The sequence below is a fragment of the Hypomesus nipponensis genome, chromosome 8 (assembly GCF_054491055.1).
Source record: "Hypomesus nipponensis isolate SF chromosome 8, ASM5449105v1, whole genome shotgun sequence".
NCBI classification, from domain to species: Eukaryota; Metazoa; Chordata; class Actinopteri; order Osmeriformes; family Osmeridae; genus Hypomesus; species Hypomesus nipponensis.
This window is the reverse complement of record NC_140368.1, coordinates 217925-245302: the sequence shown is the minus strand read 5'-3', so window position 1 is coordinate 245302 and position 27378 is coordinate 217925. Positions and strand designations below refer to the sequence as shown.

At 41.7% G+C, this 27378-nt stretch overlaps 2 protein-coding genes across 6 annotated transcripts; one reads left to right on the top strand and one right to left on the bottom strand.

The window, feature by feature from the left end:
- Positions 1-7084: 7084 nt before the first annotated feature.
- tfap2a (transcription factor AP-2 alpha) lies at positions 7085-23951 on the bottom strand. 2 transcript variants are annotated; one of them, XM_084702515.1, is made up of 7 exons: positions 23835-23951; positions 14271-14690; positions 13142-13193; positions 11660-11885; positions 10985-11103; positions 9283-9424; positions 7085-8532 (listed from the first exon to the last, which is right to left on the bottom strand). In XM_084702515.1, exons 1-7 carry the CDS (start codon positions 23916-23918, stop codon positions 8244-8246), a joined length of 1332 nt encoding a protein of 443 aa, XP_084558641.1. In that variant the 5' UTR covers positions 23919-23951; the 3' UTR covers positions 7085-8243. The 2 variants fall into 2 exon arrangements, with proteins under 2 accessions (XP_084558641.1, XP_084558642.1); XM_084702516.1 differs by lacking the exon at positions 23835-23951 and adding an exon at positions 18852-18916.
- On the top strand, positions 22230-26951 carry tmem14ca (transmembrane protein 14Ca). 4 transcript variants are annotated; one of them, XM_084702519.1, is made up of 5 exons: positions 22230-22367; positions 24346-24430; positions 25772-25873; positions 26009-26096; positions 26191-26951. In XM_084702519.1, exons 2-5 carry the CDS (start codon positions 24355-24357, stop codon positions 26249-26251), a joined length of 327 nt encoding a protein of 108 aa, XP_084558645.1. In that variant the 5' UTR covers positions 22230-22367; positions 24346-24354; the 3' UTR covers positions 26252-26951. The 4 variants fall into 4 exon arrangements, with proteins under 4 accessions (XP_084558645.1, XP_084558646.1, XP_084558644.1 ...); XM_084702520.1 differs by having other exon boundaries at positions 22344-22364; XM_084702518.1 differs by having other exon boundaries at positions 22367-22504.
- The last annotated feature ends 427 nt before the right edge of the window (positions 26952-27378 follow it).

Here is a 27378-nt window from a genome sequence, read left to right as displayed (position 1 = left end):
TGTGTGTGTGTGAAGGGTGTGTGTGGGGGGAGGATGTGTGTATGGAGGGTGAGTGTGTGTGGAGGGTGATGTGTGTGGAGGGTGTGTGTGGGGGGAGGGTGTGTGTATGGAGGGTGAGTGTGTGTGGAGGGTGAGTGTGTGTGGAGGGTGAGTGTGTGTGGAGGGTGAGTGTGTGTGAAGGGTGTGTGTGGGGGGAGGATGTGTGTGTGTGGAGGGTGAGTGTGTGGCTGGAGGTTGGGATAGGCCCCATTGTCTCAGCGCTAGTTCGGCCGGTGCAGGAAGATGGAGCTCCTGACCCGAGGCGTGATGGAGGTGCCACGCCCAGATCTGACCCCCTTCAGCAGGGATCCTGTCAGAAGTGGCCGGCCGCGAGAGGGGAACCTCCCTAACCCTAACCCTCCGTCAGCATGGGCCCTGATTCAGGTCAGCATGTGTCAGTCAGCTGGGCTGCGTGACGAACTGCTGATGACACCTCTTCAGCTGGCTCTCCTCTCCAACCAGACACCAAACACTCAAGGTGGCACTTCAGTGTCAACTAGCACGCTGGATGCTGTGTGGATTGTGTGATTGACAATAAAGAGACAACATGTTTGTGAAGTTTGTGAAAACCTCATTGGATGAGAGTTGGACATTACTACAAAACCTTTTTATCAGTCCGATTTTCTGGGTTTCATCAGGGTCAACTATCAAGTCTCATTCAGATCCACATTCTGATGAAGTCTTTGTTGACAGTTTCAGATGCAGGCATCAGGGAAGGATTGCCTCATCCCGGTCTGCTGCTGACCCGGAACAGGAAGTGGTGTGTACCAGGATACAGGTAGTGGTGTGTACCAGGATACAGGAAGTGGTGTATACCAGGATACAGGAAGTGGTGTGTACCAGGATACAGGAAGTGGTGTGTACCAGGATTCAGGAAGTGGTGTGTACCAGGATTCAGGACATGCCGCAGTGCTGTGGCTACATGTTGCTTCTCACACAACCTTATGTCAGAATGAAGTGTGACACCGAAACCTATTAGGGCACCACAAAACTTCTACAGACATTTATAAAATGGCCTCTTGCTTCAGCTATGGCTGTCAGGGGTGTCTATGCCTGTCCCAGACATTGGAGAAAGAGAGAGAGAGAGAGAGAGAGAGAGAGAGAGAGAGAGAGAGAGAGAGAGAGAGAGAGAGAGAGAGAGAGAGAGAGAGACACACACACATCTGACAGTCCACTGCATGAAAGCGAGCCCCTCAAGCTAACAAATTCAGAGAGAAAATTACCGTTTTGCACGTTTGTGTCAATATGCATGTCAAAAGGTAATTGGGAAATTGTTCTGCAATGTCAGGTCCTGTTGAAAGTGTTTAGCCTGTGGTGAGATCCAGACGTTCTTCTCCCACTCTGCCAGGTTGGCCACTCGCTCGTACGCTGGGCCTCCGTTAATAAGATCATAATGTAGCCTTTCATCATAAAAAGTTACAATGTATTATAAACCCCTTTTCAAATGTATGCAGGAAATGACTATGAAAATCGAACTTAGTATTTATATCTGGTCATAAACAATTACAGTTTGATATAAGTGTAGACTAATGATGATAAGGTCTTACAGTCGATTATTGATGGAGATCGTTTTGAAAGGTACATTTCCTGTCGGCTGTTACTCAAATAGGGAAGCCTGATTCCTAACTGCCCACTGATGCACATCTACTTTAGACGATTTTGCACATGCATGTTTGCAAACACACACACACACAAACACAGAGAGATAAGGGGGAGAGAGAAAGGGAGAGAGAAAGGGAGAGAGAAAGGGAGAGAGAAAGGGAGAGAAAGAGAGAGAGAGGGAGAGAGAGGGAGAGAGATAACAGGTATGGCATGAGAACACAGTTCTACATCCATCTAGATTGAAGGCAGATTCATTCTTGGAATGACCACCCAACCACATCCACACCCAACGACACTGAATAATGTACCAACAGCAAACAAAGTCACAGACAACGGAATGTAAATACTTTTACAGTTTAAAAAAATCGTGTTGAAAAAAAACAGTTTTACACATCAGACACTTGTGTTTTTATAGGATGTCGAGCATAACTGACAGCGGACACGTGATTGGAGACTGGAATGGAACGAACAACCTAAGGCTCGTGCCCTACTAACTTGCAGAGAATCCATCTATGATTCTTTCCTCGGTACTGTGAATATAGCAAGGGGAGAGCTATCTTTTGTGACCTGATTAAACGATGCAATACACAAGAAAAATCTATATACAACAAACCTATTTATTTTATTCTATATTATTTAGTTCCTGAGAACATTATTATCCTCGGACATTAATGAATAGCTATCTCTAATCGTGTCCCTCAAATCCATTCGATTATTTAGTTGGATAAATAAGTAAATAGTCACTAGGCTAAGTGTGCAATAAAACCCAAGTTGCTGTAATATGAAAAAGGGAACAGAGAGAAAAAAAGCGAAGCGGTACAGGCTGGGAGTTGATTAGGTTTGGAGTGAAAGCTGCTCTCTTTCTCGGCACACACAGAGTAAGTCCTTTATCACGGGGCGGCACTGGCGGTGCCTCGAGCTATTGGTAGCCTGGAGCAAGGTGCTAGGATAGCAAACGGGATCCTATCATGAAACTTCATAATAACACTGGGTTCGCCACAGCTGCGCTACGACCCCTTTGTGATGGAACAGATCTGTGCTAGATGAAATAGTGTTCTTCTTTGGTGTGAAATTATCATGTCTATTAATTCAGTCAGACATCCGCGTCTCTCCCCTCTCCCTCTCTCTTATTCCATTCCTTATCCGTGAAAATATGCGATTTCCAAGCAAATGGTCCATTTTACTACAGTCATTTTTCATCGTTGATTCACAGAAAATAAGGTTAGGATGGGGTGAGGCCGGGACGGAGACATTCTGACAAAACTAGGATTTCTGTCATTGTTCGTATTTGATGTAGGCTAGGCTAATCATTTCGGTGTATGGTTTTAGATTATCAATGAAAAATAGACAGTATGTTTATTTATATCGAATCAATTGACTTATCTTCGAATTAATATGCTAGAGTTTTATGGAATAATGGTAGGCCGACATGACATCAAACTCAATGTCAATAAATTAAATGATAATTCACTATACAACAATTCCATCGACAAATAACTAACTTAGTTAATCATTACACTGTGTGTATTTTAATAAAACCAAATATATATTAACAAGTTTCATTCTTACTTTTGAATTAAAAAACGTTTTGGAAAGTGTGCGAATTTTCCCTCTGGGTAGGCTAGAGTTTAATCCGGTCGAACGAAACAGCAGCCTTCTGATAAACTCCAAATAGCCAAACGAATTGGTTTAATATCATGAAAATGAACACATTTTTCGTCGAATACGGGTATTAGTTCACTAATACTGATTGTACTTTGTGGCCTTTTTTTTCGTTCTATAAAGCATCCATATTCAGGCAAGTGGAGTGATCAGTTCAACTCTCAGTTCAAACTGAGACCAACTCGGCATGCGTCAGACGGGTAAATTGTAACGAACGTCAAGAGCTGGAATGACCAATTTAATGACCCGAGAACGACATTTGGTTCAAATTCCAAGAACCAAATAAATACATAAACTAATACATAAACAAACACAGATATATGAATAAAATATTTGGGTAGCCTATGTTGTTTATGGAGCGTGACGCCGTTTGGTTAAGCGTTCGCATCATTTGCGAGGTATGGTTTGATAAAAAGAGACAGTGCTCAAAGAGAGTTGATTGAAATGGCGTGTGCCTGGCTGACGGGAGCCAGCGAGGGACAAAGCCGCGCGAAGCCATGGCCACTCGAGCAATTATTCCTCCACGCTGAATTAGGATTAGTGCAATGGAAAGAAGCATATGTTTGGCCTGGGGCGGCCCTCCCCCCGGCCGACTTCAGAGAATGCGGGGAAAGAGAGGGAGACTGAAACTGGAATATAAACTACATTCACTGAGAGGGAAACATAACACAATGTGAATCCCTATTTTTCGTATATTTGCTAAACACAAGCCCATGAAACGACTGGGCATCAGTTCTTGATGGGTGATTGGAGAACAACTCGTCTCTGGTGTGTCGGCTATCCAAAGTCTCGCCACACCAATACAGCTAGGTCGGACAGGTTCACACAAAACATTATAAAGCGGGTGTCTGTCCCGAAGCTTTACTCCACAAACATCTTGGTGAATTTACAGGCTTGTTCTCAAAATAGAAATTCCAAAAACTATCGCACATGGTCACTTTTTTGTATTTGGTTAGATTGAGCGTTGTCTCTGGCGTTACGTTACAGCTTTCAGCTCTTTCAATATCTGTGTATTATTGATAAATAGGGTAATTCCATGAACAATAATTGAATTAGTTTATGTTGATTTCTTAGAATGAATGTATTAACGTGTTCACCAAAGCTAGCATTTTTTCTTAAAACAGGTCTAATAGGCCTATTCCTAATGCTTTTGTATACGTGTGTGCGTGTGGTCCCAAATTGTCAACTCGAAGAAAAATCAAACACCTATCATTTCTAAATGACTTATATTGCATTTAAATTATCGAGCCCTGAGCCCACTCAAAGGCCCTTTTGTTTATTCAAAGTCAGTTAATGTTTTCTAATCGATTACCTGATGTCTCAAGTAATCAAAAGCGATTTGGTGCAGTCGTTGACCTCTTCCGGATTTTGCGCCCCGGCTCACACAGTGTTCTGGGGTCAAGGAGGGAGGGCGTCAGGGAGGGGGGGGGGGGGGGGGGGGGCAGTGGACACGAATGAGGTTAGTTGTCAGAACTCGAGGACAATTAGCCATTTTGCGCTTGATTGCAAACTTATAGTCACATAATTCGATTGTACCGGTCACCATGCCTTGACATTTACGCAAACCTCAAGCCAACATTATTAACTTTCTGTGGTAAATGCCCTACATTGTAGAATGTTCTTACAATATTTAATATATGTGTATGTATATATATATATATATATATATATATATATATATATATATATATATATATGTGTGTGTGTGTGTGTATATATACATATAGGCTATAACTCACAAACATCGATCAAAAAAAGTAAAGCATAAAAAAACACATCAGAAGCACTAAATGATTTGCTTGTTGCGTAACATGACATCACAGTCCGTCTGTGGACACTTTCATTTTAGTCAGGTGATCAATACACACGGTTCTTACGCCATGACAAAACCAAACCAACCCAATGTTTACGACTGATAACATGTAGGCTATGAAAAGCCAGTATTTTACCGTTCTGTGTAAACGTTTATAAATGTGTGAATTCGTGTCACTCTAACATTGAGTGTCTCAACAGAATTATTCACACATTATTAGAACATAAGCGCTTATTAATTATAACCGCTACAAACTGTAATGATGTAGTTCACACCAGCAGTTGTGGATTGAATTTGTCAAAATAGTGTTGCTGACTAGCTGTTCACATTTCAGGTTTCTTCGTTTTTTGCAAATTGCTTTAGCTGTAAGGCATTATGTAAAACTAGCTTTACCTGTTTAAAATAAAATTAAGGCAACGTTACAATTTGGAATATAAAATGTATGATATGTACATTATAGGATCATTTCAAAGTAAACAAACAAGAGACAATGGGATTTTTATAATGCTTCATTTGTAGTAGAAATAATAAGCCTAGTTCACCATATCCACCATTGTGACTGATGCTGCTATCTATAGCCTAATGCTTTCGTTTCGCACTCAAACTGTTCTCTCTTACCATTGATACATTTATTAAATAACATTAGCATTAATGGCACACGAGAGAGGGTTCCTAATACCAGTGAATGCTATTTAATACGATTGTTTTCCTTTAAATTGACTATTTATGCTTTTTTTAGAAGCATCAGCCGGGTCTTCCTCTTTATGAGTGAGCTATAGTGCCTCGGGACAGGATCCCACACACCATCTGAGATGCAGCCAACAAAAACATGCCTGACAGACAATGCCTCGCTTCACCTGCCGCAGAACTGCATCGCCATTATGCCAAGGACATGTACTGTTAGGCTTCATTCACCTTATTTCAAAACAACTGCCTCGGAATTAAACAGACTGTCGGGATAAAAAATCATGCAGATAATAAATGACCAGTCTGAGACCGAGGGAAACGTAGGCCTATTTAAGAGTGTCTCTCCGCCTTGCATGCTCGCGCTATCACAGCGCTCCACTAGGTACAGACAGACAGACAGCAGAGACACACACAACATAGGCCTAGCATAATGATCTGCCGACTCAACCATGCTTGGTTAGAGATTGATTTGGAGGTGTCATGTCATCAGAATCACATCCGTTCACAACGTTATGTAATGTGTGTGCTCGTGAACCCCAGCACGCCAAACAAAACCGTACCAGGTGCATCAGCACGTGCGCTCGCCTCATTTACTTCAAGCATATGGTCTACCGACCATAACAATCATTTAGAAAACTTTGATTTCATACAGGCTAGCTGGAGAACGTTATAATAAGCTAGTTCCCCATCGACTGTTCACCGACTGGTTTTCAACCATGTCATTGATTACAGAGGCATAGAAGACATGTATTTTATGTATGTATTAGAATTAAGCTAAAACATGGGCAACAGAAAACAGTAGATGAGAGAAGCGCATGTAATAACCTTCAACACAGGCGTAGGCTATACATCTCACTGATTTTAAAGAGCGGTTTCGCTTGAGGGCTGGTGCAACTCTCTCTCTCTCTCTCTCTCTCTCTCTCTCTCTCTCTCTCTCTCTCTCACACACACACACACACACACACACACACACACGTTCATACACTCGCACACACTCACTTCAAACAAAATGTATTCATTCTTTGTCATTTGGCCTGGTAAAAGCTCCACTTCATTTTCGAATGATCCTGTGCTCTGAACTACCAGTTAAAAGTACGGGTTTTTATTATACTTGAGGGAAACTATGGGTTCAGCTGCTTATTGCAAGGAGCAATCGTCAGGGGAGAGTTAAACTCAATTACTGTAACCGTCTTGAATAGAAAAAATCTGCCAAGAACAAAAATACACCCGAGCGTATAAACCGGAATAAAAAATTAAAAGATATGAATAGAAATCGACATGAAGCGTATCAAATATTTATTTTTTTTCTTTCTGGGCAACAAAGGACTATAATACATTGACAGGCATGGGGACTATTGCCAGCACAGGTCTATACAACACAGCTAAAACCGCCTCCAATTTAGACAGTGGACATACAAGATATCAGATGGTCCCAAATGTTTTGAATGTCTTCAAACATTGAAATAAAATTCCTAAAGACAATATCCATTTATTGCTTTTATGGTGCTTTGAGGGAAGAACAAGAGGTGAAACGTTTTCTGATTGGCACAACACGTAAAAGCTTGTATAAAAACAAGAAAATAGAAACACGAAACAGTTCTCATCAAGGTCTCGCTTATGCTCTCAATAAAATAAAATAAATGAATAAGGATGATAGAGAGAAATGGTAGTTTATTTCTATTAAATTTGTTCACTTGCTTCAATGTCGCCTCAACATGCTACAAGAGGGCTGAATTGAAATATCCCAGAGAAAAAATACCCCAAACTGCTGTTTTCTAGAACCATAAACCACATGAAGAACTAAACGAATATTCAAACCCACTAAAACAGGAGGCACCAGATAAATAAAAAAAAGAATTTTCAACAGACGCACCATATTTACAATTCCCATTAAATTACACATAAATAAATATATACATACATGAACACAGATTCCCTTATATAATCGCGAATCGTGTTGAAATTCAAAGTTCAAGTTGGTCGCTTGGAGTGAGAGTTACAACGCAAGTCATGACATGGAACTCTGTGGATTTTCTTTTTTTTTTCAAGTTTATTATTCACAATACTGATAAGAATTCATCCTCTTTTTGCTTCTTTTGTCATACGGCTACAATCGTAAATTGAGATATAAGGGTCGCTGGATTTCAGTCGGTCGCAGCTCATAAAAAGAGGAAGTACATAAAAACTCCTCGGTGTGGCAGAGACCTTTCCCGCCCTGGAGCGGTTCCTTTCCCGCCCTGGAGCGGTTCCTTTGCGCTTTCAGCATCTTTTTTTCTTTTCTTAATTCTTATGGGGATTTTGCGTGTTGCTTCCCGTGAATCCAAAGATGAATTGTAGTAAAAACAAACATGTAAAATCGCGAGATCAGGAAGTGGCACGTTACTTGATCAATAGTATTTATAAGTATTTATAATATTTATATTGGGCGTTCAGGGGGAAATCATTTTCTGTGTTTCTCGTCTTTGTCTCCGCCTTTAGTGCCGCTCTCTGAGTGACTGTTGGGGTTATTGTTAAGGTACATTTTGTCCATGGCTTTGATCGCCTCGGTCAGATAGTTCTGGAGGGCGGTGAGGGCTGCGCACATAGCCGGGGTCCCGAATCCGTGAGAAATGAGACTAAAGTGGGTCAAACAACTCTGAATCCCCGGCTCAAGAATAGGTTGTGGTCGAGAATTCCCCAACGGCGAGCGGTCCTGGGAAAGCAGGTCTGTGAATTCTTTGCAGATTTGCCTAAAAGGAAGACAACGTGTTGATTAGGCTACAGAAATAACACGAGCCACAACGACATTATCAATGGATTAATTCATAAATAATAACGCAAATTGTTAGTTCGTGGGATACACAAACGCTCCCTGCAGGCTTGGACGGGTGGGGTGTTTGTATAGAAGTGGAGTGAAACTATTCTGCAGCCAGCAGCTTAGAACATTTTACAGTTTAGAATGAGAGGGGTTGAAGTTGGGAGAGAACCAGCCATGTGTCAATGCAGTTGCAATCACAGCAAACAAAATGGTGGCGTGGGGAGAATCCTTGGCCAGTTCAATCACCAGAAACAGGCCAGTGCAGCATGATAGTACATTCCTGCACGTGTTTGATTCAGGGATTACGCAACATGACCAAAATGTTGATCTTGAATCAAATGAATATAAATCTACATCGTGAAGTGTGAAATGATCTGTGTTTTTGTTTAAGTGTGAGGCAACAGAAAGAAAATGTGTGCCTACAATAATTTGATCTCTAATGTGCACTAAAATGCTAAAATAAAATGTGCAATATGGATGCTCTAGCCTATATAGCCTACTGAATTTGTTAAACATTAATAAAACAACCATACAAACACATTTAGCCTATGTGATTATCTTATCAATATTCATTTGCACTAAATGATAAAGAATCATATTTGTAGTATGTTTGCCAACTCTCGCTGTAAAAATGACCATGTTATGAATATACCCGAAATGTGAAAGCGATCATAGCACTTACTTAGTTGCCAATAGCATGTTTTTTCTTTGGACTTGTTCGTTTGGGTCGGAATGCTGACGGTTAACATATTCCGCCACTGCCTTGGAAGGGAACTCTGTCTCGCAAACGTAACCAAAATCCCTGGCAAGATGAACAGCTTCGCCTGGGAAGGAAAAAATGGATTGAGTGTATAATACGTGGATCTGAAATGTTGACATCAAATATAGACCAACTAACACTTCCACTTAACACATTGTTAATGTAATGAACGTGTTTGGCCAAACCGAGGCCCAGTCTTAGATGACTAGCTGGGAGTTGGGAGGTAGAACACCTGTAGGCTATTCTTTTCAGTAAAATACAATGTTGTCAATGAGAGCGAGGACTTGCTTCATTTCGACAGATGACTTGAATAATAGATTGAAAAACAACAATACCTACATATTTCATCTAAAACAGAGTCATTTGAGACCGTGTCATTGAATGTATTTTTATTTTATGTATTAGTAACCCGCGCAGATGAACAGTAGGTAATTATTTGATAAGGCTCTACGTAAAGTCTTATATATTTTTGTAATGATAAATACGGCTTCACTCTATTCAGGTTTGTCTTTTTGTCAATTTTTTCAAGTATTTGGTTTTAATTTCCTGAAACAGTTGGCTTTTACTGCGAGGCTTCCTGCCATAAGCCTCAACTCCGGAAGAACGCATGCGCCAATTAGCATCAAAGCTCAAATCCAGTAAAGTCGTTTCCATAAAATGGAGCGGATCATAAACAATAACATGACTTCAGTAAAGCAGTGTCCCCTATCTAAATAACACAGCGCCTTCCTACACTACCCCCCCCCCCCCTTATCGCGAGGAATCATGCACTTCTTCAGGCTCATTACCATACAGCACACAATTTCAATGAACCACACTGAATATTGCATTCGTTTCTCAGCAGTAATGATTAACAGGAAGCACTGGACCATCCCAAGCTTTCACCTTTAAAACCCACCAGCACACCAAATACCACCGCACAGAATAATAAGGTTCAACTTTGCAAGCACAATAGATTTATTCAGTCCTGTTGGCTTCCTTTCAGTGAAGCGTAATTGACTAATTTATTCAATAACAGGCCAACATATATAGGCCTACTTCCTCAATAGGTCAGTCCATTTCATCAAAATGCAGTAGCCCATGTAGAAGTCACAGTATTAATGCTGCATTTAGTTACCATCAAAACTACTAATAATAAATAATAAAACAAATAATAATAATCGAATTGTTAGTAGCCTATATTACAAGATTAATAGTCTAACCATAAATTCATTCAATTTGCCTCAGCCAAATGTGAAACAGCTCCGTATTAGCATAACTTCTTCAGACTGTCCAGACAACCTACCCACGGTGACCTGACTTCAAACAAGCTGATTCATTTGACCCATACCAAGCCAGACTGACAGTCCCAGTCCAGTACAGAACGGAGCACAGGTCGTTTAAGAGTACGGGCCATGCTGCCCTGAGCCCCATACTGACTACAACACCTCCTAACCCTAACCCTAACCCTAACCCTCCTCGTTTCAAACACACACATTCTTCATGTGTTATTACGTGCAAGACAAAGTCAGTCCAAATGACATGGATGAGTGCGTATGCTGATTTCAAAACACTTCCCCCTCTAAACCGTACAACGCACCTGCTATCATCACGGGAACCTCAGATAGGTTAAAGAGCAGCTTACCTTCCACTAGTGATGTAAGCAGCGTGACATTGGCTGCCTTGCGTCGACCGGCAGGAAGATTCAAACCGATTTTATCCAATTTCTCTCGAAGGGACCGACCACCGTTCTTAGATTTTGCCCTGGGATGACAAGAGCAGGAGGTTATGACCAGTCTCACATGAGGCAATATGAACAGGCTGGATTAACAGGTTTGTCCTGTGTGTGGACTGTGCATTGTGGACACTGTGGACTCTACTGTTTAATTCCATAAACATAAATGCACGAATCTGTTAACAGCAGTAAACTAGGCCTGTGTAACCACCACATCAATGAGTAAACACACCACCTTACCTGAAACTATGTCATGATTGCAACATGTTACTCTGTGTTTCCTAACAGGCTAAATCAAGACTTTTGTAGACTACAGGTCCAACGTGCATTTAGCTTGACAGTTGACTAAACTCTGATATTTTGATGATACGTTTTATTCTATGCTTAAAGCTTAAAGTTTGGTGCCAAAACACTCAAATTAAATCCAAGTCCACACAGAGGAAACAAGCTCACTGTGCACTGAGTTAATACGGAATCTAACCCGTCCGCCTTTTGGGCTGTTTTAAATGCAGGAGGTGTCACGCTTGGTCGATTTTAATTATTCTTGGTACAATAAATGAGTGGAGACATGCAAGTCCAGCTCACCTTCTCAGCACTCCGCCCAGCAGAGACGCGTTGAGGCACTCGGGCGGAGAGAGGCGTCTCTGCACTTCCGCTACGGTGACCTTGTACTTTGAAGTGGAGCTGAGCAGGGACAGGCGACCCGGAACCGAACAGAACACCTCGTTGGGGTTCACCACGCCGCCAAAAAGCCCGTCTTTGTTTATTGGGATGGCTGAGACATTGTTGTTCTTGGATAGGGACACTGGACCTGAGGAGGCAGAGCAGAAGCATGAGACTGGAAAGGTGCATTTCAGGTTGCACAATGTGAAGGAAATATTTACAATTGTAACACCTACAATAAACATTGTACTGACATAAATAAGGAATTATTTATATTATTAACAACTAAATGTTAAATAAATACAAATATATATGATGGCATTTGAATAATGTTTCTATTAATGTGGTTATTTACATATGTTATAAAGAACTTTCTATGCTGGTGTGAGAGGTTGTAGGCCTTCAGTGAGCCCTGAACCAGGACACTCTTTGCAGACGCACGCGCACGAGCACGCACTCAACGCCAATACCCTCCAAAACACATCCGCACACAGACGTCAACACAACGAGAGAAGTGCTACATATTTGACCTACCCATGTTAGAATTGTATTTTATATTTTACTGTCGCGTGTGATTTCGCCTTTCAGAGGCTACCGTTTTACGTGGTGCGGTAACCGGAGACAAAGGCACTAACTCGTTTGGATAGATCACTTGTGACGTTAATAGCTCAGGGGAGCCTAATAGAGACAATAGAAGTTAAACGAACTCTTGAGATTTCTAATATAGGAGCCAATTATTATGTTGATGCGGAAAGAGCATCTCTCAAGATTTATCTCGTGCGCATCTAATTTGACCTGACAAAAGGACTTCGCGTGGCGGGAGGGACGCGCCAGACCTGACCACGGAGAACAGCCCACTTTCAGAGTGAGTCATAAACAATCAAATTCATAGGGAATTATTTGTAAGTAATATACCTATCACTGTTAAAGCAACACTGGACGACTGTCGACACTGAACGGAAAATAAGGCAAACCCTTCAGACAATCAAAGCGCTCCAGCTAGGATTAGGGTACTTGCCGGGATTTAGACTTTGACGTAAAATCTGCTAATCGTGTAATCTTGAACATAATACATACAGTATTGGCTACTGCCATTTTTTATTTGATCAGGCACCGCAAAGGAACCCATGCAGAGCCATATGCATCAAAACAACGAAGCATATAGTGGAGCTGCACTGAGGAGGAGGGGGGGAAGCGCTAAATAGGCCTATAGCTCCCGTTTTCGAAACAGTGCGGTTATAGATTGAAATACTTGGACTGGAGACCGTGAAGTATAGTCTAATGAAAACTACCCGCGCTCTCCTTGTTCCCCGCTGGATCGGTGAGGCATTGCTGCGTGCGCTCTGGTGCACAGCGGCGGGTTCGGCTTGTGGCACGCGAGGTATCTCACGATGCACCGCTTACCTTTTTTAATGACAGTCTGGTCTGGGATGTGAATTCCTTGGTCCTCAACATGCTGCAACAAAGATACAGAAGCGCACTACTTAATACTAAGTACAAAAGATTTACGTTACATGTCGTGCTGTTTTTGCATCAACCGACTATGAACCCACAAACAGGCTGTGAAGGCCATACAGGCCTAGCCTACTTGATTTGTTCTATAATGGCTATAACAGTTGTCCAGAGTGCACGTCATGCACACCAGTCTTAAATAACGAAGCACGGTCGCCCCTTAATCGTGACCTCATTTCATCCACAGATTGGCTGCTTACGAAAAACTGTTCATATTGTCCGCTTGAAGAATCACAGCGGAATTTAACGCCTTGTATTTGGGCGATATGCATTTGTTTTCAAGTAATTACAATAATCAAAATGATGATTCATGTTCTGTATTTGATATGCGTTTATAAATGGTGTCTTAGTCTGCCTTTATTTCAATAACGTGTACCATGCGGATACTCTTTTTAGGGCTGGGGGATTATTGGTCATATTCTGTTGCAATGAGCGGGGCAAAGAAAAAAGATTATGTTTGTAATGAGCATGGATATTACAATTAGCTAGATGAAAGAGGAATATCCAGAAACATCCCAAAACGATCAGCAAGGCAATACTTGGCATCCATTTTAGAAGAAGAAAAAAAGTTCATAGTCTACACTTAGCCTAGTTCTGGATATTTAGGGCAACGTTGTTTATAACGCCCTATTTCGTTTTTGGAAATACGGTCTACAAATTCACTCTTATTAATAAAAAATAACCTAAAGAATCCGGAATATTGACAACAGTAATCTATAAAGAAAAAAATAGGCCATGGATGACTCAAGAGGTACTGGCTGAATGCCGTTGCTTTTGATTAATACAAAACTTAAAAAAAAAATCGGATGATTCAATAAGAACGCATCACATCGTTTTTAAACATGCATGAATATTTTTACAATGGAAATAGCCTATATTACGCATGCATGTTATAGCAGTAATAAACAATATTCTAAACATAACTCATGCATTAGCCTAATGACACAAGTCTAATAATGATGATGATGATGATGATAGTAGTAGTAATAATATTAATAGTTACCAAAAAGTGTTGGATTACCTGAACGTCTTCTAAGGAGTGAGGTATTCCATGGATTGGGATAGAATCTGAGAGTCCCGTTTCGATCCCGTGGCCCGACGGTAGGAGAACCTCTCTGCGGTACTCCCGACAGAGCTGGTGCGGTAAGCCCCGGTGCTGGTGGAGCAGGCTGCTCTCCTGGCTCTGCCTCTGCCCGGGCCAGCCCGGGTGCTGCGGCTGCGGCTGGGCGTGCAGGGAGTTTAGAGAGTACGGGTCGTTGACGTGCGAATATGGGTCCTGAGACTGGGGATAGATGGGCTGGTAGGGCGGTGGAAAGTACGGTGGCTGGAAGTCGGAGTTCGGGGTGTGGGAGAGCGGAGGGGCGCTTGTGTACGGGGACTGGCCCACGCTCCCCAACTGAGGTAGTCTCGCTGTCCCATTGCTGGTACCGTCGTGACGATCCTGAAAAGAATGTGAACAGGGCTTTAGACATTTAGGCAAACAAACTCGGGATTTTGTATTCCGTTTTAGAGATATTAGAGGTATTTAGGCTTCCACCGCTCTGGAGACGAAGACATGGTTTTTATTCAATCAGCGATGCTCGCTATCGAATTAAAACAATTCTCTTGAACGGACAGGCCTAATGAATAGAAATAGGCCTAATTACGGTGGCAATTGTCAAATAAGAATGTTTTTTAAAGTGATGACAGTTACACCGGCAAACTATATCGAGGTTTTTTTGTAACATGTTAAAAAAAATATATAATATTTTTTTTGATACAATTTGAGGTGAATGTGAAGGCATGTATTAGGTTATTGGTTTAAACGGCATTATGTATTAAAATAAAAAAGACCTTAATGGGAGTGCTAGTCTGAAGTATTGATTCAGTCTTCGCCACGGAGTACAACTTACCATCGCGGAAAAACTGTGCACTAACATCTGCGAAGATTTTCGAGCGATTCAAAATAAAATTTGCGAGTAAGAACGTGGACAAAACAACGAAATATTCGAGCAAACAAAATAAACCCAACAACGACTCTATTGCAAGGTCTCGGAGCCCAATTGTCAGATAAGCACCATCGAAGAACGATAATCCATCAGAATTTGGTGAAATTCCCGCTGCCCTTCATTTGATTCTAAAAAACAGTACGATCTTGCGGATTTTTATTTTAAAGTTTCTTGTATCCCCTGTTCCGCCGTCTTGTTCTATCACTGTGCTGTTCCTGCGATTGAGCTCATATTAGCAAACAGCTTCTACTTCCCTTGGATTCCTAATGGAAGATATTCATGACTATTAATATTACACGAATGCTTAATAAGGGAAAGAATGGTCTGAAATCGAGCGTGAAGCGAGGCAACCAACTCAAGGCGAGTCTGCACTAAATGACGTCCATTGACTGAGGAATCACTATATCTAATCAGAGATGTGGAGAGAAAAAGAGGGAGTGAGGAGGGGAGAGAGAGAGAGAGACAAAAAGAGGGACATTCTCTTGCGTCTGACGAATCAGAGAGAGGGGGAACGTTTTAAAAGGTTCGAGGGCAAGCAAAGTGAAAGAAAGACAGAGTGAAGGGGGGGGGGGGGACCAGAGAGAGGAAGAGTTAGGGAAGGAAACAATGTGCACCTCTGATTCGTGTGAAAATCCAGCCGCCGCTGAGGGCATCAAGGCTGGCACATTTTTACTGTTCACGGGGCTGTCTGCTCGCCCTGTCCCTTTGTTATCCCCGTCAGATTCCGACTTCTCGCGTTCCATGGCCCTCGCGAGTCTCGCCACCGAATTAATCCAGGGTTACTCAACTACAGACCACGTCAGACGAGCTAACTTTAACTCGGAGAAAAAATCAGAAGTTCCAAAGGATCAAAACCTCGCATGCTTAAAATCAATCCCTTCAAATTTGCACGCGACCATTTTTGACACAAATAAACAAACACCAAATGCCTGATTCCAACAGCAGTTTGGGGTTTTGAAGCCAGACTAACAAAATCAACCGTATACAGAAGCCTCACATTTCTTTCCTGCTCGTGACTCGCCTACCCAAGACGCGGGTGGAAACCCGTTCAACTGGCTGCACCGCTCACCAACAACTCTCTGATAATACGGCCAAACTTTCTGTCTTTGCTTTAATAACAATCTCTCAGCAACATCAGTGAACACACACTGTCAGGTTTCGAATTCCAGAAAAATTGGCAATAAGGAACATGAGGGAAACATGTTTAATAATTAGGCCTTTTGTTATTTTATGTTTCAAATGTAACATTTGTGTAAATACAACCTATCCTTAATGACAAATAGTCTAACTACTGGTAAATATGCTTGCTATAATTTGGGGAACACGTTAGTATAGGCTACTACAAAAAATGTATGTATTTTGCTAATTCATTCTTAGGCCTATTTTTAAACATGTCACAAAAATCGTGAAATCATAGCCTGTTTCTGTTTAACCTAATTTACCCCCTTTGTTGTGGTTTAAAAAAAAAAGTTTTTATGTTATTAATATTTGTAGCAGCATTCTCTTTTTTTGTCCTGTTCTCCTTAGCATTTTTTTTCATAATGAGTCTATTGTGGTTGTTATAATTATCATCATAATTATTAATTTTCTTATAATAAAACTGTACATTGTATTTTTTACAAAAAAAATGTATTGTGTATCTAAAATTTATCCAACACATAAAACATACTTTGCACCTTTTATGAATTAAATAAGTTCAAAAAACAATGTGGGAACATCACAAGTGACATTTACACAAATAAAACCCAATACGCTATGACAGCGCGACACAAATAAAATGCAAGCTGCTTACCTCGCAGTCTTCATATTTAATATTATCAGTTAATTTCCAAAGCATTTTCATGAGTTGTCGTGGGTATTGAGTGCGTCTTGCCTTGTGTGACACAGTGAATAGTGCTCTTGCAGAAACAATTTTTATTGAGTTGGCTGTCCGCGCTGTGAGATCTCCCTCTAATGGTGGAAGTGAAAGCCTCGCGCAGCACTGTAATAACGTTCGCATTTCCTCATTAACATATCAACAGCCGCTGGATTCCCATCTTTCCCAACTCCAATGGACTACACAGGTAAAACTGTAGCGACACTTAATTTAGATTTTATTTCCACCAAGTTCAATGAAAACGGATTGCTCGAAATAAAACAGCTGCATTTTTACAAGCATTCAGGACATGAAACAGTAACACTACACCTAAGCTCTTGTCAAGGTGTCAATGCCTGTTATGCAAAAAAAAAAACTAATTGAATGTTTAAATTCATTTAATGTAGTCTAACCTAATAACTGAATAACTTTTGTGAAATAACTTTATACAAAAATGTTCTGCGCCTCAGAGTCTGCTTTGCTTACAGTGAATTCAAAAGACTCACATTTTGTATAGATTGAAGAGCGTGCCACACTATGCAAATAGTTCCTGTCTCCTGCTCCCCGTGCTACTTGGTTGCCAGACTGATTTTCGTAAACTGTTATTTTAGTCCTATTGAGATTGGAGACCTTGAAGAGCTATCCCGCCACTGTTATGTAAAAGTGGACAATGCTTAAGTGGGCACAGAGCTCTATTGATGACATGTAAGGGCACAGCTCGGAGAATGTCAATAATTAACACAACAACGAGACTTGTTTCATTTGAATGAGCGACTAAGGGACTCGGGTTCTGCCCCGTCGCCGGTAAAGCTCGAGCACCGCGGGCTGCGGGGTCAAGATATAGGTCTGACAGTCTTAGGCGTTGGCCTTGGTTCAACCAGATTTCCATTTTAGGTGGGGTACCTTTACAACCACTTGTTATTAATGAGTGGGTCCGTGAAACTACCTCACAATGACAACTGAGGCTGAAAAAACGAGTTTAAGAAACCCTGTATGCAGTGTGATATGTAGTTTGGGTTAAGTTTCTAAGGCGGTGCTCCTTTTGAGTGATGGGCCTACTCGAAAGCTCATTTTTACCAAACAATCAGGGACTTAGACACACGTCATGTAGGCTGTCGCACAAATATTATTGCATAGTTTTTACATTAAATATGCATCAAAAGAAAACAGCATCTCTTGATAGTAGCATGTATAATATATGCACTGTGTTAAATATTTGTAACCTCCCAATTGTTTTGCATGACTTTAAACTCAAGAGTTTAAGGATTGAGAATAATGAAATGTTATATGCGAAGGCAGTAACAATAGGCCTTCATAGTAGGCTATGTTGATCCTGCTATAAACGTAGGCCAAATGGTCAATTTAACAATTAAATATGCTGAATGTAAGAGATAAGCGCATAAGATTTCTTTTTATTCTGGCCTACGGTCCAATCACCTTCGAAGTTATCCCACGAATCCAAATTGAGCCTTTGGACCGAATAGCATTAGTCGCTACAGATCAATGCGGTTATTATTAACGTGTCTAAACGTGTCTGTTTGAAGGACAAAACTTCGCATTGGCAGATTAAACACGTAACCTTGTGCCGGCTGTTCCTACGCATCATAAATATTGTTTTTAAATGGTTCCAAGGCCGAGTGAGAGAAAGTTGAGACCAAATAACTTAGTTTTGTTTGTTTCAGAGGTTGTAAAAAAGCACTCATGACACAATTGTAGCTATAATTTCAACTATTGTTGTCTTCAAATAATCAGCACATACCTGCCAATCCCCCATCTTGCCCATGACTGACATAGTTTGGTCTTCTGTCTGGTTTAATAGATCAAACGTTGTTATCTCATTGAGCCTTCGATGTCGAAGCCAAGTTTTGCTGTACCTGAATGAGATCCTCTCACCTGGCCATGAGCGCGGTGAGGGCCACCTGGCGCATGCGCAGATGTTTGGGTGTGTAGAAGCAGCGTGTAGCCTACCTGGAGCAGGGAAGGCTGGGAGCTTCCTGGAGAACTCATCCCACTGTGCATGTGCAAACGGGGGTTCACACTAGGTCTGCAAGTGAAACACTATCTTTATTGTATTTTTTAAAATCTTTGTTTCAAAGATACACAAAGTGAGACATAACTCTGCTTGAAAAAAAACATTAAACTTCAAATACAGGCCCTGACCGTCCAACAAACGTTTCTTAAAAACGGATATAGTGTATGAAAAGTGTTTTGTCACTAAACACCAGGTTAACCGTAACATAATTACTTATACACAATATCACATGTGTATTGGGATCATTACTTATTTATCGTCGTCTTATTTCAAATACATAGAGCCCTCAGGGCTGGATCTGAATGAGCTCGGATCTTTGAGGCAGACACGCACAAAAAGAGCAACACGTGCACCGCGAAGTGATAATGGTTAATTACGGTCAAAACGCATTTTCTTTCAAGTTCTAACGGGATGCATACCGACTCGGGTGAGAATATAGTCACGACACCATATTCGGTAATAGCCTACCTTCCACACAGTTCGCCCCAGTGACTTTTCATGTTAGACATGGGCTATCTGCATGTAACATGGTGAAAAGTTATCTAAATAAATGAGCATTTCACGATCAGAACAACAATTGAATAAAGACAACCTATATTCGCCAACAATAGCCTATAGGCTACGTCTATACGTTGTGTAATGCTAAGTGAGGCTACTCCAGATATAATTTGTATGGGAAACAGACAATGTCACAAAATACAAATTATAATAAAAATAATCTTAGAAAATCATTTTCTAAGATTTACAATAGACTAGGATAGCCTATAGGCTATGAAGAACATAAGAGAATATTTTCATAAAAGCCTCACTCTGGACGCAATGTTAAACGTTAGGCTACTAGTTTACCTGGGTATTTGGAAAGGATTCACTCATTCAAACTTGTTTGTCCAAGGCCCGGTTTCAACCACTGCCATCAAGCACGAGCCCGCAGCGCGATTTCAGCTATAGCATTATAAACCTTCAAGATGTTTGAGAAGTCGAGGAGGGTGCTGCTATTGGGCAACGATAAACGCCACAATTTAGCACATTATTATTGCTATTGTTATTAGCCATTATTGTTGTTAGTATGATTGTTGTTGTTGTTTCTGCTTTTGTTGGTGGTAGTGATTTAAGGTGGCCTAGAATGGCAACAATTACTCAGCGGAGCTCAATGTCACAGCAGATGGCTGCAATTAAATATTTCTCATAATTTAAATACAAATAATAGGCCTACACGCTAGTCATTACCATGATCACGGTGAAATAATTTATAGCAGTTTTTTTTTACCTAGGCCTAATCATCCTGTAAAATAAGAAGACTTTCGGAAAGAATAAAATGAGACTTCCCAGTCTGCAGCATGATTCCATCAGTTACCAAACAACTGTTCTCGTTTGTGTGGCAATATTGAACTAGCGATTAACCATGTTGATTGTCTAAATTGAGGGTAATCAAAACATTGTCAAGTCGAAAACAATCTATTGTTTACCAAACATTGTTCATTAAATGGGCCCATCATAACGTTGTAATTTCTCCTCTCAACATAGGGTTAGTTATACTCACGTATCCTTTTATAACATTGCTTTGTCTTTGAAATAAATTAAATGTGGATAATACGTTTTCGAACTATTGTCTCCAAGATAAATTGTGCACTAGCGCCACCATGCTGAGAGAGCAGCACTGACCTCACCTGAGACGGTGCTTCTCCCCGTCTCCAGGCCTTATGGAAACCATCTGATATTGGTGCAAGCAGGGCCATCACTATAGTTCGTATACAATAGGACTTACCCTAGTTTCGGACACGTATTAAAATACATAATGTAGACTAATTAAATATTGTTCAGTTCAAAATGTTCAAATTGTCTGCCGTTGGACCTCACTAAAACTCAGACTCTGGTTGGGCCTGTGTGTCGGCGTCAGACCCGTAAGGGGAAAGAGTGATGTTGCTGCACTTCTTTACAGATGATTTAACCCTGCGATGAGTCACGTTGACATCTGCTTTGCAAATCTATATTAAGTTAGTTTGTTAGGCTTTAAAGCTTATCTTAGTCTAGAGATGAGGGGGCCGTGTTAGAGGGCTTTATTAGTTTAGACTGCTTTGGCAGAGTTCAGCAACATGTAATAGCCTACGTTGTTTGAAACATTTAAACCAGTTCATTTGTGAGAACAACTAGTTTTCTTTATGGCTCAATCGCACACTGATCCTATGGCGCCATCTTGTGACAGTAGGCTACATGTTTTGACAGTAGGCCGGTCATCAGCCAGTTTATTTGTTTATATAGGCCTATATAATAAAAAACGTGAGTTATACCTAAATGTCTAATAATGTGAAAAAGCTAGATTAATTTTTGAAGAATATTATATTGTTAAGGAGCCAATTAGCAGTTAACAAAATAATTTTTTTTTGAACGATTTTCTTCTGACTGGCAGTAGCCTAGATACTATACATTGATATAAGACTGTTTGAAAACTGTTCTCAGGTGATGGTTCTAATGACGTTGTTACCATTCCCGTTATTAGACGTGGTGTTGCAGAAGGACTGTCCTTGTATGGGTTGTCCTCCACAAGAGAAGAGTTTATTCAGTAGTGAGTCTATTGTTTTACTGATGCCTTGAAAGCAGAGTGTATCCAGATGTCAGCATAGTGTCTGTCAGGTAAACAAAGGAGATAACCAGTCAACAATAATCAGTCAACAATAAGCAGTCAGCAATAACTAGTCAACAATAACCAGTGATCAATAACCAGTCAGCAATAACCAGTCAACAATAACTAGTCAACAATAACCAGTCAACAATAATCAGTCCATTCAGAGACAATACAATGTCCTTCTTTAAAGGAAAAACTGGTGCTCAAATTCTTATCCACACCAATAATATTCACATTTTCAAGAACTCATGACTGGATCTTCGTGGAGGCATAGAGGCCATCAGGCCAACCGCAGACAGACATGAGGCTTGTTCAGGTGTAAAGCAGTTGGTTGTTCGGTTTGGAATTGAGCCCGCTAGGAGAACTACATGTACCAGTAGTTGTTATGGTTGTTGGCATTGCGTCATGACGACATACGTCAACACGTCAACATCGCACATTAGGCACGTTCGACTTCATGCAGCGCCGGCGGCGCCGATAGTCGGCTGTCTTGAAGCTGAGAATGCCATTGGCTGCTTCAAGTCAGCCGGGCTGCAGGCGGCACCGGAGCTGCATGAAGTCGAACGCACCTATTGGTGGTGACCAGACGCAGCAGCAATAAAGGACATACTGGCAAGGTGGTACGTAACGTAACTTCACAATTAGAGAACGACAGCAACAGACACGTTAACAGACTACACATTTGTTTGCATTTAACTTGTTCACCAACCTGTACGAAGACAATATATACATAATAACCTATCCGACGTTTCGTTAGGTGAGTTTCACTTGCCATAACCTAGCTAGCTAATAGCCGGTTGTAGGACAGTCTACAAATCCCCAAATGTGTAGTTATGATTTTAGTGTGGATCAAGACTGACCACCTTGACCTCCAAATGGAGGCGTATCACGAGGACCAGCACTTAATTGTTTCTTATCCGTGGATTTTGGCATGTAGCATGTAGTACGCACACACAATGTAGGCTACCAGAGCCAAATATCTCACGCCGAGGTTTTTTGAGAAGTTGGCAGCCCTGCCATAGGTATAAAATAGTACCCATTTCATTAATGCATGCCATGACAATCAGTCTATCACCTACATGACACCACACACGCACACACTTAACCTTTTTTGATAATCCGATATGTTATTATTCTAGTATTATTCTATATGGTAGGCTAGTATTTGTAAAGCAACACTGACATAAGAGGTTGCATTGGCTAAAGTTGTTTGGATGCACGTTGTTTTATAACAAGGAGGCAAAGTTGTGCATTACAATGCAGACATTGTACAAAAAGACACTGGACAAATAATTCGCTCCAACCTGGCGCATTTATAAGAGCAATTAACGGAATAAAGGCCAGGTATAGCCCATCTGAGACAGTTGGTCTTTCCATGCGCCCACCTGGCCTGGCTCTGCCCTCCTACGTACTTCCACTCAGTTTGGATTTTGCTTCTGTACTAGGTCTGGGAGCTCGGCTCTGAAGTCGGTTTCCAGAAACAATTTTTTTGTAGGTCCAATCAGCGAACAGAGGGAGTCGCTGAGAACGATGAAGTTAATGTCGTGCACTAGTTTGAGTACTTCAGTAATGGCGGAGGAAGAATATGCGAGCGAAACTATTCTGCGGTTGTGGCAACGCTGCCGAATATCCATAGGTTAAAGCCGGAGCAAGAACACTCCTTGCTGAGTTTTGTTGGTGGCCATGATGTTGTGGCCCTCCTCCCCACGGGGTTCGGGAAAAGTTTGATTTTCCAGCTACGGCAGCTAGCCCCGTTACAGTAGTGGTGAAGGAGTTGGCTAAGGCGAACACTTGCGATTGGTTATAGCAAGTCAGAGTGGCTCTGGGCAGATCCAATAGTTCTAAACTTCAATAGAGGACCCGCCTTCAAGGAAGTTAACGTTTGTCAATGGAGCGATCCCAGACCCTCTGTACAAATGAAATGTACGAGGGTCTGGTTAGGACCAGGCTAGCGCCCACCTGCTTCGTTGACCAACCAGCCGGCAAGTCACTTGTGCTAGCAGCAGCAGCAGCTAACGTTACCTCAGCACCTGCTGCGTCTTCGGAGCACTCGGCCTCAACTAAACGTTGTTCTTCTGGGGACTCACTGTGTGGGAGAGGATCCTCTGTTCTGGTAGTGAGTGGGCCCACTGTGCTAGCAGCAACATAATCATTCGGTGCCTCTTCTTCATCTCTGAGTGCCAACTTTTTGGATGAGAACCCAAAGTGTGTGAATGATAAACTCTGTTTTCGCTTGCTAGCCCTTGACTTCTCAACGTTTCGGTTTGGCGCACATGGCTAACTATATGTACACAGGACTGGCTGGCTCCGCTTGCCCCAAAACATTGTGAATAAATGTTTTGAATTCTGAATACTGGACATGGTGAGATTAAAAACATTTTTGTGACCATTAGTGACAATATTAATTTATTTTGAAAAAAATTGAGACCCCCTTCAAATTTTGCTTTTGAGGCTTTCAGGGGGGCTCATGCCGGTGTAATCGGGGGGGGCGAGCTCCCCGATTATACCCCCCCGTATTTTGCACACTGGCTACAACTGTTTGTCAGCATACTACACTTGCTGAATTTGGACTTTAACATCTGTTCCCCCTGTGTTCAGGTGTCCAGCATGTCTGTTGATTGGGTCGGTTACAGCTATGCAGCCCTCGTGGCGTCAGGCGGAGTCATTGGTTATGTTAAAGCAGGTATGTTGATGTAATGTAAATGTTTGAGGGACCGTTTAGGAAGTAATTCAGACTGTCCTTACACAAACACATGAAACACATAGACGTTCACATATGAAACGTTCACACACATTAATACTACTGAAAACTCACATTCACATAGGCCTATGTGAAAGGCTTGCATGGACACATATAAAACATATTCACAGTCATATATGAAACGCTCAGGTCTCATAAGGATGAGTAAGAAGCTTTGAGAACGTAAGAGTGTGAGAAATGTTTTAAATACCGGGTGGCCAAACAGATCTAGAAAAAGTCAAGAAAGCAGGGTTCTGGAATTTGATTGTGCAAAGATTTTTTGCAGTCGCTTCTACAGCAATGCCCAGAAAAGCACCCCCCATGTAATTTATGTTCTGTATATCTCAGCATAAAATTATTCTTACTGTACAATGAGGGGTATGACTAACCAGAGTAAGTTTCATGCATGTGGCACTTTAGTCAGTTAGCAGGGGGTGCTTGCCTGGCTGCCAGCCAAACTTAGCCCCGAACAGCAGCTGTTCGGACCAATCAAATTGTCAGGGCGGGCTTTATACAATGATGGACAGATCATCAACAGTAACATAATCAACTACATCACCAAAGAGCGCTTGGGTTGAGTTTGTTTTCAACAACATATTACGTTGCTCTGATTGGTTGTAAGTTTATCGAATTTAGCGAAGAGACATTTTTTTTTCCGGGTTCGGTTGAAACACGCCCCATTCTCTCAGCCCAACGGAGCAGTTTCAGACTCATATTCTGACTAGAATTATGAGTGTGACAACGTCAGACTAAGGGGTGCATTTTTTGTCAAGACATAATACAGCCCTGCCTTGAAATGCACAGAGTAATGCAGAGCAGAGTACAATAGAGTAGAGTGTATAGTAGAGTCCTCATCAAGTACTCATCAATAATGCAAAAAAAAAATCGAAACCTTTTCAGAAAATGTGATTTTTGTTTTTTCAACCTTTCAAAAATTAAATCAAAGTGTAAAAAAAAAAATCTGCCTTAAAAAATATATATATTCCCCCCACAGGTGAAGTGAAGGGAGAACAGAGAAGCCTAGAGTATAGCAGAGTCCTCATTCAGTACTTATGAATTATGCAAACCTTTGGGAAAAACCTTTTTCAACCTTTCCCCCCCCCCAAACATCTAAACCTTTTTACACTATCTGTGAAAAAAAAGTTGCATAATATTTTCATAGTTTACAAATACAAATTAAAACTAAAGTAATGAGCCTGGCTTAAATGTAGAGTGAAAGTAAAAAGTTGGCAGAAAAATAGTTTAGTCCTTTGTTACTTCCCATATCTGGTGTTTGTCTCCTAGGTAGCGTCCCCTCCTTGGCGGCAGGGCTGGTGTTCGGGGGCCTTGCGGGGTTCGGGGCCTATCAGATCTCAGAGGATCCTAAGAACGTGTGGGTGTCTCTAGGTAAGCTGCCCCCCTCACACCGGCTTTAGGGTCACCTGCTGAGGAGTTCATCAAGTCACTGAGCCATCTGTTTATGGTTAGTGTGTTTCCATGGTACAGTATCTTAATGTGTGTGTGTGTGTGTGTGTGTGACAGCTACGTCAGGTGCTCTGGCAGGCGTCATGGGGAAGAGATTCTATGGCTCCAGGAAGTTCATGCCGGCTGGTCTGATGGCAGGAGCTAGGTAACGTCCCAGCCCCTCCCCCTCCCTGTGTGTGTTGATCTGTGCTGTGTGTGTGTGTGTGTGTTGATCTGTGCTGTGTGTGTGTGTGTTGCAGTCTGCTGATGCTGGGGAAGCTGGGAGTGGGAATGCTGCAGAAACCCCAGCAGTCTGGATGACATCAGAGCTCCTCCCCATGGTCATCTTCAGGCTCTCCTCCTCCTCCCCATGGTCAGCTTCAGGCTCTCCTCCTCCCCATGGTCATCTTCAGGCTCTCCTCCTCCCCATGGTCATCTTCAGGCTCTCCTCCTCCCCATGGTCATCTTCAGGCTCTCCTCCTCCCCATGGTCATCTTCAGGCTCTCCTCCTCCCCATGGTCATCTTCAGGCTCTCCTCCTCCTCCCCATGGTCAGCTTCAGGCTCTCCTCCTCCTCCCCATGGTCAGCTTCAGGCTCTCCTCCTCCTCCCCATGGTCAGCTTCAGGCTCTCCTCCTCCTCCCCATGGTCATCTTCAGGCTCTCCTCCTCCTTCCCATGGTCATCTTCAGGCTCTCCTCCTCCTTCCCATGGTCATCTTCAGGCTCTCCTCCTCCTCCCCATGGTCATCTTCAGGCTCTCCTCCTCCTCCCCCCCATGGTCATCTTCAGGCTCTCCTCCTCCTTCCCATGGTCAGCTTCAGGCTCTCCTCCTCCCCATGGTCAGCTTCAGGCTCTCTTGCTCCTCTCCTCCCTCATTATTGTTGATTTTTCATATTTTGTAAAGGAAAATGTACAATTGCAAAGGCTTCTCTTGTTTATGGAAAGGTGTCCTGTCCCTGAAACGGAGCAGGCGGGAGGCAGGAGACAGGAGACAGGATGCTGAGTAAAATGTTTATAAAATGGTTGGTGTTTATTTCTTGGATTTGTACAACATAAACTTACACTGTCATTTACAGTAGGTATTACTGAAGTCACAGCTGTCAGATACGTTAGTCACATTATGCGTAGTGTATGGCTGGTCAGGAGATTATTGACAAATAAGAAACATATATATTACTTAGCTGTGTATGGAGCTAGAAAGCTGACAAAAGTATCTGAATTTGAATATGAAACATCTGAAATATTTGCGTGTCGAATTTCATAAAACAAAAATATTTTGCTGTTGAATATATAATATCTGAATTATTCGTATGCCAAATTTAATAAAACTGAATTATTTTGATCCAAAAATACAAATTTCTAAAATTCAGATTCTTGAAATTCAGATTGCTGAAATTCATATTCTTGAAATTCAGATTGCGGAAATTCAGATTGCGGAAATTTGTCTGA